Below are 14,882 nucleotides of genomic sequence, written 5' to 3' on the forward strand. Positions count from 1 at the left end.
TTGGGGGCTGAGGAAGCCCTATTAGAGAATACAAAAAATATTGTTTTAAAAGTGGTTATTAGATCAATTTTTGATTGATGTTAATGTGCTGAGGTTGTGCACTGGAAACTATTGTTAATATAGTTGGAGATCTAGAAAAATAAGAGTTTAGCCCTAGTGTAAAAACAATAAGATAATTGTTAATTTCAACCAGGAGTGCTAAACAGGGTCTCCCTCACCAGAGCCGCAGAGTCTTTGTGTGCTAAACTTTTTAGATAAATTTAGCTGAGAATTTCTGCAAAAAGACTGACTTTTATGTTAACAGGATTGTATTTCTATTATGTTGCAACCTGCTGTACCATGAGACCGCCACTTTTCTGTTTTCTGCTAAGCTCAAGGCCAGAAGATAATGTACAAAAATCTATGGGAAAAGACTCTCATAAACAAAAAATATACAGAGCACACCTGGTTTAGTGAAGGACAGCTAATGGAATGTTAAACTAAGTCTGTATGCTTATCTCCCCCTTAGAAATGTACCGACTTAGGGTATAAAGGCGATGGTGAAAAATAAAGCAACTGCCAGACTCTGCCACACACTCCGGTCTGGTCTCTTTCTTTCTCTCCTTTTTTCTTTCTCTCTCTCTCTCATTCGCCGACGCTGTTCATCCTGAGGGTTCCCCTGGATCCTGCTGGGGCTGGACCCTGGCATGGGATCTTCCCTGACCAGGAATAAAACCAGCATTCCTTACATTGCAAGGTGGATTCTTAACCACTGGAACCCCAGGGAACCCCAGAAGCAAGCTTTCAAATAGGAAACGAAACACTTCAAGTTCTTAGATTGTACAAGGTCAGATCTTTTCAGGTATGTTTATTTGATTCTCCCAATAACCCTGAGAATCTGGGCATCATTATACCCATTACATAGATGAGGAACAGAGGTATGAAGAAGTTACCTAGTTAACAGAAGTCACACTATAAGTGATGAGCTGGCTGATTTCATCACCTGGACTCCTTCTACTCCATAGAACTGCAACTGCAGGTTTCCAAAAGGGCAATCTCAGCTGGGGAAGTCCTGTGGTTGCTTCCCTTTTAAAATGATTTGACAAATCCCCCTTTTGCTCTCCTCCAAGCCACTCAGTTTTGCCATCAGAGTGATGTTTTTAAACACAAATATGACCATATCACTCCTCCACCCAAGGACATTTTATACTTCCCACACACTGCCTATAGCAGTACTATCCAACAGAACTTCCTGAAAATATATTCATGTACTATATCTGCTCTGTCCAAACGGTATCTACCAACCACTTGTGGCAATTAAGCCCTTGAAGTGTGATTAGTACAACCTAGGAATTGGATTTTAATTTAATTTTAATTAAAATGTAAATAGCACCATATGGCTAGTAGCTCCCTGGAGTAGTCTATAGGACCAGGTCTCAGTTCAGTTCAGTCACTCAGTCCTGTCCGACTCCGAGACCACATGGACTGCAGCACACCAAGCTTCCCTGTCCATCACCAATTCCCGGAGCTTGCTTAAACTCATGTCCATTGAGTCAGTGATGCCATCCAACCATCTCATCCTCTGTCATCTCCTTCTCCTCCCACCTTCAATCTTTCCCAGCATCAGGGTCTTTTAAAATGAGTTGGTTCTTTGCATCAGACGGCCAAAGTATTGGAGTTTCAACTTCAGCATCAGTCCTTTCAATGAATATACAGGACTGATTTCCTTTAGGATGGACTGGTTGGATCTCCTTGCAGTCCAAGGGACTCTCAAGAGTCTTCTCCAACACCACAGTTCAAAAGCATCAATTCTTCAGCACTCAGCTTTCTTTATAGTCCAACTCTCACATCTATACATGACTACTGGAAAAACCATAGCTTTCACTAGAAGGACATTTGTTGGCAAAGTAATGTCTCTGCTTTTTAATATGCTGTCTAGGTTGATCATAGCTTTTCTTGCAAGGAGCAAGTGTCTTTTAATTTCATGGCTGCAGTCACCATCTGCAGTGATTTTGGAGCCCTCCAAAATAAAAGTCTTTCACTGTTTCTGTTGTTTCCCCATCTATTTGACATGAGTGATGGGACTGGATGCCATGATCTTCGTTTTCTGAATGTTGAGTTTTAAGCCAGCTTTTTCACTCTCCACTTTTACTTTCATCAAGCGGTTCTTTAGTTCTTCGCTTTCTGCCATAAGGGTGGTGTCATCTGCATATCTGAGGTTATTGATATTTCTCCTGACAATCTTGATTCCTGCTGGTGCTTCATACAGCCCAGCATTTTGCATGATGTACTCGCATATAAGTTAAATAAGCAGGGTGACAATATACAGCCTTGACGTACTACTTTCTGAATTTGGAACCAGTCTGTTTTTCCATGTCCAGTTCTAACTGTTGCTTCTTGACCTGCATAAAGATTTCTCAGGAAGCAGATCAGGTGGTCTGGTATTCCCATCTCTTTAAGAATTTTCTACAGTTTGCTGTGATCCACACACAGTTAAAGGCTTTGGCATAGTCAATAAAGCAGAAGTAGATTTTTTTTTGGAACTCTTTCTTTTTTGATGATCTAATGGATGTTAGCAATTTGATCTCTGGTTCCTCTGCCTTTTCTAAATCCAGCTTGAACATATGGAAGTTCACAGTTCACGTACTGTTGAAGCTTGGCTTGGAGAATTTTGAGCATTTCTTTGCTAGCGCATGAAATGAGTGCAATTGTGTGGTAGTTTGAACCTTCTTTGGCACTGTCTTTCTTTGGGATTGGAATGAAAACTTACCTTTTCCAGTGCTGTGGCACTGCTGAGTTTTCCAAATTTGCTGACATATTGAGTGCAGCACTTTCCCAGCATCATCTTTTAGGATTTGAAATAGCTCAACTGGAATTCCATCACCTCCACTAGCTTTGTTTGTAGTGATGCTTCCTAAGGCCCACTTGACTTTCACATTCCAGGATGTCTGGCTCCAGTTAAGTGATCACACCATCATGGTTATCTGGGTCATGAAGATTTTTTTGTATAATTCTTCTGTGTATTTTTGCCACCTCTTCTTAATATCTTCTGCTTTTGTTAGGTCCGTACCCTTTCTGTCCTTTATTGTGCCCATCTTTGCATGAAATATTCTCTTGGTATCTTTAATTTTTTTTTTTAAGAGATCGCTAGTCTTCCCCGTTCTATTTTTTCCTCTATTTCTTTGCTTTGATCACTGAAGAAGGCTTTGTTATCTCTCCTTGCTATTCTTTGGAACTCTGCCTTCAGATGGGTTTATCTTTCCTTTTCTCCTTTGTCTTTAGCTTCTCTTCTTTTCTCAGCTATTTGTAAGGCCTCCTCAGACAAGCATTTTGCCTTTTTGCATTTCTTTTCCTTGGGGATGGTCTTGATCCCTGCCTCCTGTACAATGTCATGAAACTCCATCCATAGTTCTTCAGGGACTCTATCAGATCTGATCTCTTGAATCTATTTGTCACTATCACTGTATAATCATAAGGGATTTGATTTAGGTCATACCTGAATGGTCTAGTGGTTTTCCCTACTTTCTTCAATATATGTCTGAATTTGGCAATAAGGAGTTCATGATCTGAGCCACAGTCAGCTCCCAGTCTTGTTTGTGCTTACTGTATAGAGCTTCTCCATCTTTGGCTGCAAAGAATATAATCAATCTGAATTTTGTATTGACCATCTGGTGATGTCCATGTGTATAGTCTTCTCTTGTGTTGTTGGATCCAGATCAGGTGTAAACTCCAGAGTGTAAGAGCATAACATTTCAAGTCCTTCACTCTCTAGAACTTGCCTATCTATCTAGCCTCATTTCTCACCCCTTTCAGCACAAATATTACTCCCCAGTCAATAAATTCCTACAATTACTCAATCACGATATACTCTCTCACACCTACCTGCCTTTGTATCTGCAATTTCCTCTGCTAAAATGACCTTTCTTTACTCATCCTCCTGGAAAATATCTACTCATCTTTCAAGACAGAAGTTGAATGTTACCTTTCCTATTTAGCTTCTTGCATTCATTTCACAGGAATGAAATGAATTCTACTCTACTGTATTTGTCCAGCCTATTTTTCATGCCCTCAACACAAGTGTATTGTAACTATTTATTCACTTGTATACCTTTCCCACTATATTGTAAGCATTTTTAAAGGAGTTTTTTTTTCCACCTCAAAGATTAACACAGATATTATTTTGTTTATTGGTTTGTACTTTCCAACCCATCTATGTGAACATTATGTAGTTTTATCAAAGATAGGATACTAAGTGTGTTTTCTCACTTTGTACATGACAAAACTGAAGGGAAGAAGATAGGTAGCTTGTCTAAGCTTAAACAGTTAGTACATGACAAGGTTGCCAGGAAAAGTATCAATAACCGTAGAAATGGACATGATACCACTCTAATGGCAGAAAGTGAAGAGGTACTAAAGAGCCTCTTCATGAGGGTGAAAGAGGAGCGTGAAAGCTGGCTTAAAACTCAACATTCAAACAAAACATTAGTTTTAGCTTAAAACTAAGATCATGGCATCCAGTCCCATCACTTCATGGCAAATAGATGGGGGGAATAGTGGATGCAGTCACAGATTTTATTTTGGGGGCTCCAAAATCACTCCAGATGGTGAATGCAGCCATAAAATTAAAAGACGCTTGCTCCTTGGAAGAAAAGCTATGACAAACCTAGACAGCATATTTAAAAGCAGAGACATCACTTTGCCAACAAAGGTCCACGTAGTCAAAGCTACGGTTTTTCCAGTAATCATCTATAGATGTGAGAGGTGGACCAGAAAGAAGGCCAAGCGCCAATGTTTTCAAACTGTGGGGCTGGAGAAGAGTCTTGAGAGTCTCTTGGACAGCGAGATCAAACCAGTCAATCCTAAAGGAAATCAACCCTGAATATTCATTGGAAGGACTGATGCTGAAGCTGAAACTCCAATACTTTGGCCACCTGATTTGAAGAGACAGCTGTTTGGAAAAGAACCTAGTGATGGGAAAGATGGAAGGCAAAAGGAGAAGGGGGTGGCAGAGGATGAGATGGACATGAAGTTGAGCAGACTCCAGGAAATAGTAAAGGACAGGAAGCCTGGCACGCTGCACTTCATGGGGTCACACAGAGTCTAACATGATTAAGGAACTGAAGAGCAGCAACAAAAACACATGACAAAAACAGGATAATGACAATAGATTTTTTTTTGCTCTGAAAGTCCCTTTTATGGTCAACAAGAGCAAAAGCAAACTAGAAGCTCTGAGATCTTCTCACTGCCAATCCCAAATCTCAAACCAACACTTGGTGACTTGGTATTTACATAACAAATTAATTTGGCCACAAGCAACTTAAGCGAGGAACTAATAATGGGATCACTGTCTTCCCAAATAAGAATGGAGGCTAAATGCACTGAAAGATCAACTTCTGCTTCAGCTTTGTAAATTTCTCCTCCCCTTTAAGACAGGTGTCTCCCAATCTTTGTCAACTTAATATTATACTTAGTCCTGTGTAGCATATCCATAAAGGAATATTCTTTATTTTCGTTTATATCCCCAGCATTTGACACAGTTCATAGAACATAATGAAGCTCCTAAAATGTTGGATGAAATAATGAATGAGTGAGTATTTAAAGGTTCCTCAATGGTTCTTATGGATTTAGATTTTTCTCCAGATCTTACACACACACACACACACACACACACACACACACACACACACACAAAGCATGGAGAAACTTTTGCCTTTCTGGCTTTATTTTTACAGGCCAGCTGTCTTTAGAAGCTTTTAAAAATACTTTCCCAGCCCTCAGCACAACCACATCAGAGAAAGCTTTAGGAAATAAGAGAGGATAAAAGGAAGCCCTTTAGAAGAAGATGTTTGATCTCAGGCTAAACTTCCTTTAAAGTAATAATTCTATGGACCTATTATAAAAAGTTTCCCAAAAGTGTCAAACAGCTCTAATTTTTGACTTACGTGAAAAGATATGCATTAAGCTGCCTCCAACTGAAAACTATTTCAGCTTCAGTAGGACTCTTCTGCTTCTATGTTTGGTGTGATTTTGGTACAAAGAAAATCATACTTGAAAGGGGAAAAAAAATAAAATCAAAGGCTGGAAGTGGAAGAAAACTGGCTACCTAAAAAAACCCAGAAAAAATGGTGCTATCTCTCCCGCCTATACTTTACCAGGAGTTTTCTGCTTGTGCTGGGCCAAGTGAATGGGAATTACCTAATCCTGAAGAGAGGGAGAAAGGATGATGAAATAGGCTGCAAGAGGAAAGCTCAGGTGGTTAGTAGGATCTTAGAAGCCTACAAAAAGGGAGAGAGAGGGTGCAACCCTCTCACCAAGCAGCTAGATGTGCAACTCAGTTGAGAATCTCTCTTGAAGTCTGGATTCTGTATTCAGGTTGGTCCAACCCAGCCTCCAGCCCAGGGATACTGGGAGAGTTCCTGCCGCACACAGCTCCTCTGGATACCTGAGAGGCCATATTTTCCCACCTCCTCCCATCCCTTTCAGGTCGGCCTGCACAAAACCACTTCTTTAGTTCACACCATTACTCGATGCAAGAAAATTCTTTTTTTTCACTTTCAAATATCTTAAAAATAAAATTACATTTGAATAAACAGAATTGAAACAAAAAATAGCATAGGTTGAAAGAAAAAGCTACAAAAACTGCACTTTGTTCACTGAAATTGTACATATAGGTGATTAATACAGACAATTGCTATTACACCCTTAATTTTCTATCATTCCATGGTCACAAGTAAACAAAAGGTTGGTAGTGAAGTAGCAATTTTCTATATTAAATACTATAATAATATTTAATATTTACAAGCAACAAGGACATTCGTCATGTTAAAAACTTTAAATATTGAAAAACTCTTCTTATGGACTAGGAAGAATCCTTTGTACTGCTGCTGCCCAAGCCCCAGATATGACATGTGTACTAAAAAATAGAAAAACTGTAATTTCACTCTAGCAAACTGCTCACAGTTTCAAATGTAATTTTCCTCCCCAGCAACTTGGGATCAGAGACACAAACGCAGATTTTATAAAATCATGATGTGAAGTCTCATTTTAAATAAATTCCTCAGAAAATAATACTTCCTTGATCTACTGAGATAGGAGCTTCTAACCTTCATCTCCAGTTATCCTGTTCCTGACTTTATTTGAATGCCTCCTCCTCTTTACCTCCACATCTACCTTCCAAGATCCACTTTTACTGTCTCTCATCTGAACTATTGTGCTGGCTTCTTACGGCCTTCAGTCTCATCCCCATTCCGGTTTATTTCCAAAAGCTGCGTTCCTGAAGTACATGTCATGGAGATCATAATTTTAAAAACATTAGGGGAATTCCCTGGCAGTCCAGTGCCATGCTTCCACTCAGGGGGCACTAAAGAGTCTGGTTGGGGAATTAAAGATTCTGCATGCCTTGCAACACAGCCAGGGGGGGAAAAAAAAACCCCAAACTTCAATCACCACTTATAGCCCTCCAGTTTAACAACACACTCTTTTCCTTGGAATTCATAACTCTCATATCTATTGCCAGTTTGCCATTCCAACCACTCCTATTTACATACTCATTGGTTCTATTACACTGAAATTCTGATCTACCTCTTTTCCTATACTTCCCTTTTGGACTTCAGCATTTTTATTATAGCTGTTTACAGATGTGTTTGACCACTAGAAAATGCTCTTTGATTTGAGAATCCCTGTCTGATTCAGCATTGTGTTTCTCTCAGAATATTTATTGCATGTGCATATTGAAGGCACCAGAAAATATCTGTAGACAAACACTGGGCCTGCAGAAGAATACTAACATCTTTGACCCCAGGTTTTCTAATCAAAACCTGTGTGTGTGCTTAGTCACTCAGACATGTCTGACTCTTTACAAGCCCATGGACTGTAGCCTGCCAGGCTCTTTGTCCATGGGGATTCTCCAGGCAAGAATACTGGAGTGGCGTTGCTATGCCCTCCTGCAAGGGATTTTCCAATCTGGGATAAAACCCAGATCTCCTGCATTGCAGGTGGATTCTTAACCATCTGAGCCACCAGAGAAGCCTAATAAAAACATAAATAGTTCTAATGATACGCTACTCTTATTTGGGTCCCTGAGAGCTTTTCTTAAAAGGGTGGGGAGGGCATACTTAGTGCAAAACATTTGGATAGAAAACTGAAAGCAAATAAAGAAAATCATTACTAGCCAAAGACAGCCAGTATGTTAACATTTCATTATATTTCTTTTTTATCCATGTATTTTGAAAATAATTTTGACGTAGTCTGCATCCAGTTTTATTTATTTTTATTTTTTTATTTTTTATTTTTGCATCCAGTTTTAAAGGTAGTTTTATTTCCAGTATAACATAAACTATACCCTAGTTTATTAAAAAACTCATTGCAAATATCATATTGTAGCTGCATAATATTCTATTACAAAGATATATCATTGGATCCTAAATTGTCTACTTTGAATATTACAGATCATACTAAATTTTCATGTTAAAATTACTTCCTTGAGACTTCCCCTGGTGTTCCAATGGCTAAGACTCTGAGCTCTCACCTCAAGGGGCCTAGGTTGGATCCTTGGTCAGGGAACTAGAGCCCACATGCCTCAACCAAGAGTCCGCATCCACAGTAAAAAAATCCCGCATGCTGCTAAGAAAATCAAAGATCTGGTGTGCCACAACTAAGACCCCACATAGCCAAATAAATATATAGATTTTCTTCTTACGTTAAAAAAGTTACTTCCTTATGATAGTTATCATGAGAAGCAGAATTACTTCTAGATAGATTCATTTTGAAGTTTTTGGTATATTTTGTCAAATTGCTATCACTTTATCTTTTTGTATTTCCTCTTTTTACCACATTTCGTGAAGCACTGAATATTAATATATTTGAGTTTTCAAAGCTCGTTAAGTAAAAAATTTCATATCAAAAATCCTCACAAATTTGGTAGTTTATAAATTGCATAGTTTTGTGAATTGCTGGTTACCTATTTATCCTTTGGAGTCTTAATACTCTTATTTCTGCCAAGTTCAGCCTTTTATACATACTCTTATCATGTTTAAGGAAGCAGCTTATAGGAAAGGAAAGAAAACCACCCTGAGCTTCAAGAAATCTGGTTTCAAGCCCCAACACTACCATTACATGACCCAGAGAAAGTCACTGTTCTCTAGACCTCAATATTCAAAACTATACAATAAGGGTGATACACTAGGAGCTGTAAGATCAAGGGAAAGACCAAGTGGCTACCATCCAAAACTCCTGCCTTCTTCTTTAACTAGAACAGCTCTCTTTTAATCTATTATGTAGTGAAATGAAAGTCGCTCAGTCACGTCCAACTCTTTGCAACCCCATGGACTACACAGTTCATGGAATTCTCCAGGACAGAATACTGGAGTGAGTAGCCTTTCCCTTCTCCAAGGGATCTTCCCAACTCAGGGATTGAACCCAGGTCTCCCTCATTTACATACACTTCTTAAGGCCCTTTGGTCTCTAAGGGTCTTGGATTCCATTATTCTGCCATACATAGGCAATTTGTTGTTTTTTCTATTTCATAGACAGGAAACTAAACCCAAATGGACAGATTATTCTTCAAGTTGGGCTAAGAGGAAGCCATACTTTCCAACTCGATTGTGGTCCCTAGCCGCTTCTTGATTCCAGAACCACTCTTCCTTCATGCATTCCAACTCTCCCTGAAACTGAGCTGCTCAGCATTTCAGGGTTCTCCAGCACATGAATCCTTACCATGAAATGCTCAACAAATCTCTACCCTAAATCACCTGAAGTAACTCTGTCCCTTCCAAGTCAAGGAAGCAAATTCTTCAAAGTAAAACAGAAGTCACCCCTTGCTGATAATGTTGTCATGACATGGGAAGTCGGCACTGACCTCAGGAGGGACTCCCCTACATGCACAGCCATATAGGCCTAGGGGAGTTACTATGACACCTTACCTTTGCCACATCTCCTCCTCCAATTTTTCTGGATTATGATTCTTTAAAAGTTTCAAAACTTTCTTTTAAAAAGTGTTTATGCCATCTAATAATAACAACAATACAGTGCCTTCTTTTTTCTATTAATAAAACATCTTCACAGACATTCTCTCAATTATTCTATATACAATCTTCCTTATACATAATCTATAAGGAAGACTTACATCTTCATCACAAGATGAGGAAATTAAGACTCAAAAGGGGGACTTCCCTTGTGATCCAGTGGCTAAGACTCCATGCTCCCAATGCAGGGGGCCCAGGTTCAGTCCTTGTTCTGGGAACTAGATCCTGCATGCCTCAACGTAGATCAAAGATTCTGCGTGCCACGACTAAGATCTGGTACAGCCAATTAAATATTTTTTTAAAATAAGACTCAGAAAATTGAAATGACTTGCTCAATATTACACAGCTAGAAAGTGGACTCAGGTTTTAATCTCCTAGCCCAATAATCTTTTCATCCAATCTCTACTACTCAACATTACGTGTGTGCTTAGTTGTTCAGCTGTTCTGACTCTTTATGATGACCCATTGGACTGTAGCCCACCAGGCTCCTCTGTCCATGGGATTTTTCCAGACAAGAATACTGGAGTAGTTTGCCATTTCTTACTCCAGAGGATATTCCCAACCCAGGGAATTCCCAACTTGGAATTCCCAATCTGGGACTCTTTCGTTTCCTGCATTGGTAGGCAGATTTTTAACCACCATGCCACCATCAATTTATCATTTGATAATTGTTACTCGGAGACTCACATTCAGGTCAGTTTATCTTTATTACAGGATCCCTGAGCAGTCAGTCTCTCTACTCCTATGGAAGGTCCCATGGAAGGGAACAAGAGATCAAAACTTATTTCTCTCCTATCAAGTAAATAAGTGAATAAAATCATGAAAAACTCCACCTTCCTATCCTGCTAATTAGAAACTTCAGTGTGAGACAGATACCTAGAAAAGCTTATAGGTAGGAAGAAGTTGGGGCTACACCACCTGACATTTCTTGACCAGGCTGTGAAGAGTTGTTAGAGCCATTTTAACACACGAGAAATGCTGAGTATATCTAGTAAAAGGTGTCTTTTTTTTTTTGGGGGGGGGGGGTATTTTGGCTGCATCCAAAGGTATGCAGAACATTCCAGACCAGGGATCCAACCAGAGGCCCCTGCAGTGGAAGCTCTGAGTCCTAACCACTGACCCACCAAGGAAAACCAGAGGTGACATTTTAAATGTGAAGGACCCAACTTTTGAGAAGACTCTGATTGTTAGATATTCACCATTTGGTGAAAGTTTGGATTTGTTTCTTCAGAGATTCTTACTACCCCAAGATACTATGATTCTGAGTCTCTCAAGATTGTAACACTCTAGAATCCTAAGACTCTGAAGGCTCTACAATTTTGTAATTCTTATGGAAGAACTCTCCAAAGGAAAATCAATTTGTGGACTAGCCAGTTCTTAGCTGTCTCTCCTTCTCTACCTGCCCCACCTCCGATCTGCTTTTCACTTAAAGTCTCAGGTGTTTATTGTGGTCCAGTGGTTAAGCATCTGCCTTCCAATCCAAGGGAAGCAGGTTAGGACAGGGTTAGAACCTGCCTTCCTTGCCATTCAACCTGGCAACTAGGCCACAACTAAGACCTAAGGCAGCCAAATAAACAAACATTTAAAAGCCTATTGGTGGAATACAAAAATTATGGCACATTCATCCACGGAGTATTTTATACTATGTATGCAATTAAAATAATAAAAGAAATATTTACTTTGTAACAAACGGTACATAACTCTATTTTATTTTTACGTAACTTTATACTGCATTGCCCCAATTGGGTACACAGAAGAAAATAAAAGAACGACAAAAATCAACCATGATTATTTCTGGTCGGTGGATTTTTCTATTCATTATTCTTTTCCCAAGTTCCCAGTTTTCGAAATTATGTTTGTTCTCACAATCAGAAAAAAACCTTTTAAGGCGCCGCCAATTTATTGTTGGGAATATAGGGATGAGTCACCTTAATGGCGAAGGAGGGGCCAGCGAGGCAAGGACAGCGGCTGGCTTTGAAGGGGAGGGACAAGCTCTGGATAGGGTGGGGACTGATCAGCTAAGTTTGAGTCCAACCGGAAGCGCTGACGGTGGCACCCTACCGGGCAAAATCCAGCGGCAAAACCTGGGAATAACGTGGCAGCCCCAAAACGCCAGCTAGGCTGGCCCCGCCCAAGTGGTGCCGGAAGGCCTTCTGGCCCACGCCCTTGGCGAGCTCCCGCCCTTTGCCTCTCCCCATTGGTCCACTGAAACTTATTTGCCTTCTAGAGCCCGCCCCCCGGGCCTGCTAAAGGTGGTGCGTCCCTCCCCCACTTCCGACAGGAGTAGCCATACTGAGTGTGGCGGGGCGTAAAAGTGGGTGTGGTTGGCGCTTTGGCTTTTACCCCTCCCTGTGTTTCTCTATAGTCTCTGGTTATCAGGACCGAGAGGAAAGGGCAATTTGCCCAGTTGGTAGTGGGGCTTTCGAGTAACGAGCAGAGGTCTCCTGCCTCGCCTCCAGTTCCCGGGAGTCCGGTGGGACTTTTAGTTTTACAGAGGTGATGTCATCGCAAAACCTTTCCAAGGTCCTAATGCCCGGTAGTTAGGGTCTCAGAACCTTAGATCATTAGAGACAGGGTGACCGTAGAGTTTATTATTCAAACTGCGACAGCTTTGAAAGCCTAAGGGAATACTGTTAATAATTAGCATTGACACAACAGTCATAAATGTGAACTGTTTGGAAATTTAGAGCCACCCTACTCCAGATCATCAGATCCTAGGCCCGGTTCTTTTGTTTGTGGTGTGTGTGTGTGTGTGTGTTGAAATGTGTGTAACAAACACTTCCATTTTAACTTTTCTCATTTTTATTTTCTAATTTTAGTGTAATTGATTTACAATGTTACATTGGTTTCAGGTTTATAACATACTAATTCTATATTTTTATAGCTTTTACTCCATTTAAAGTTACATCAGCTGTACATTACATATTTGTATCATTTATTTTATACCTACTACTTCATGCATCTTAATCCCCTTAAGCTATCTTGCCCATTCCCCACCCTGCTTCATCGTGGTAACCACTAGTTTGTTCTCTGTATCTGTACGTGTGTTTCTGTTTTGTTATGTACTTTTTAAATTTGTATTTATTTTTTATATGCATTTGTTTATTTTTTAGATTCCACGTGTGAGAACACACAGGATTTGTCTTTGATTTATTCACGTAACATAATACCCTCCAGCTCCAGCCATGGTGTTGCAAATTCTTTTAAACCATTTTTAAATAGTATTAATTACATTCACAGTATAGTGCAACTATCACCAGTATCTGTTTCTAAAAACTTTTTATCACCTCAAGCAGAAACTCTACCCATTAGGCAATAACTCCCTACTCTCCCAACCCCAACAGAACTAGTCCCTGATAATCTCTTTGAATTTGCCTGTACTAGATATTTCACATAAGTGGAATCATGCAGTGTTTGTCCTTTCAGGTCTGACTTATTTCCTCAGCATATTTTCATCCATAGTGTAGCATGTATGAGTACTTCATTCCATACAATGGAATAATAACCTTACATTGGTTATTTGTTGTTGCTATTGAGTCATTAAGTTGTGTTCCACTCTTTTACAAACCCATGGACTGTAGCCCACCAGGCTTCTCTGTCCATGGGATTTCCCAGGCAAGAATACTGGCATAGGTTGCTGTTTCCTTCTCCAGGGGATCTTCCTGACCCAAAGACTGAACCCATGTCTCCTGCATTGGCAGGCAGATTCTTTACCATTGAGTGGCCAGGGTAGCCCTCCATTGGTTATACCTCCATTTGTTTATCTATTTACTAGCTAGCTAATGGACACTTCAGTTGTTTCTACCTGTTGGCTATTGTGAATAATGTTGCTATGAACACTCCCATATGCATATTTTGTTTGAGTCCACGCTTTCAATTATTTTGAGTATATACTTAGGTGTGTGATTGCTGGTTTGTATGGTAATTCTATGTTTTAACCTTTTGAGGAGCTGTCCTACTGTTTTCCACAGCAACGGTACCATTTTACATTCCCATCAACAATGGATAAGGATTCCAATTTCTCCACATCCTCACCAACATTTGTTATTTTCCAGTTTTTGTTTTTACTTTTTATAGCCATCTTGTCGGTGTGAAATGGTAGTTCACTGTAATTTTGGTTTGCATTTCCCTAATGACAAATGATATTGAGCATCTTTTCATATGCTTACTGGTCATTTGTGTATCTTCTCTGGACAAATTTCTATTCAAGTCCTTTGCCCATTATTTTTGAACTGTTGAGTTGTTGGAGTTCTTTATATATTCTGAATATTACTCCTTATCAGCTATACGATTAGCAAATATTTTCTCCCATTCTGTGAATTGTCTTTTCCCTCTCTTGATATATTTGTTAGTACACAAAAGTTTTTAATTTTGGTAAAGTCCAATTTATCTATTTTGTTGTGGTTGCCTGTGCTTTGGTATCATACTTAAGAAATCACTGCCAAATCTAAGGTCATATGGCCCATCTCATTTTAGATATGAAGAAATTGAAGACTACATGGGGAAAAGCTTGAGGGCTCAGTGTTGCCATCAATTAATGACAGTTGGGACTAAAATCAAGAGTTCCATTCAAAACCATCAATTTTTCAAAATGCTTAAAAAATTGAGGGGAATTTTTCCTTCAATAATAAAACAGTATAATAGAATAGAACCTTCAGAATAACCAGAGAAGATTGCATATATAGTTCAAATTATTGTGACAATGGACAACTCTGGTTGACTCATTTTTTGGAGTTGGTATTAAACAAACAAATAAAAATTGATCTCTTTGAGAACGAAACAAGCAAGAACCTGGCTTACTTCAGGACATAAAATTTATAGAATGACCCTTTAATTCATGACCTTGTATACCTGGAATTTAGAAATCTAAATCTTTACTGT

The 14,882-nt window shown here is 39.5% G+C and overlaps 1 protein-coding gene across 1 annotated transcript in view; it reads right to left on the bottom strand.

Moving 5' to 3' along the window:
• Positions 1 to 12,199, bottom strand: part of MRPL48 (mitochondrial ribosomal protein L48) — a 65,709-nt gene extending 53,510 nt beyond the window's left edge. Inside the window, exons 1-2 of the mRNA XM_070472799.1 lie at positions 12,063 to 12,199; positions 577 to 698 (exon numbers count right to left, since the gene is read on the bottom strand). Coding sequence (XP_070328900.1) covers positions 577 to 698; positions 12,063 to 12,199 — 259 coding nt within the window. The remainder of the gene's footprint in view (positions 1 to 576; positions 699 to 12,062) is intronic.
• Positions 12,200 to 14,882: the final 2,683 nt, after the last annotated feature.

This window comes from Odocoileus virginianus, chromosome 10, assembly GCF_023699985.2.
Source record: "Odocoileus virginianus isolate 20LAN1187 ecotype Illinois chromosome 10, Ovbor_1.2, whole genome shotgun sequence".
In the NCBI taxonomy this organism is placed as follows: domain Eukaryota; kingdom Metazoa; phylum Chordata; class Mammalia; order Artiodactyla; family Cervidae; genus Odocoileus; species Odocoileus virginianus.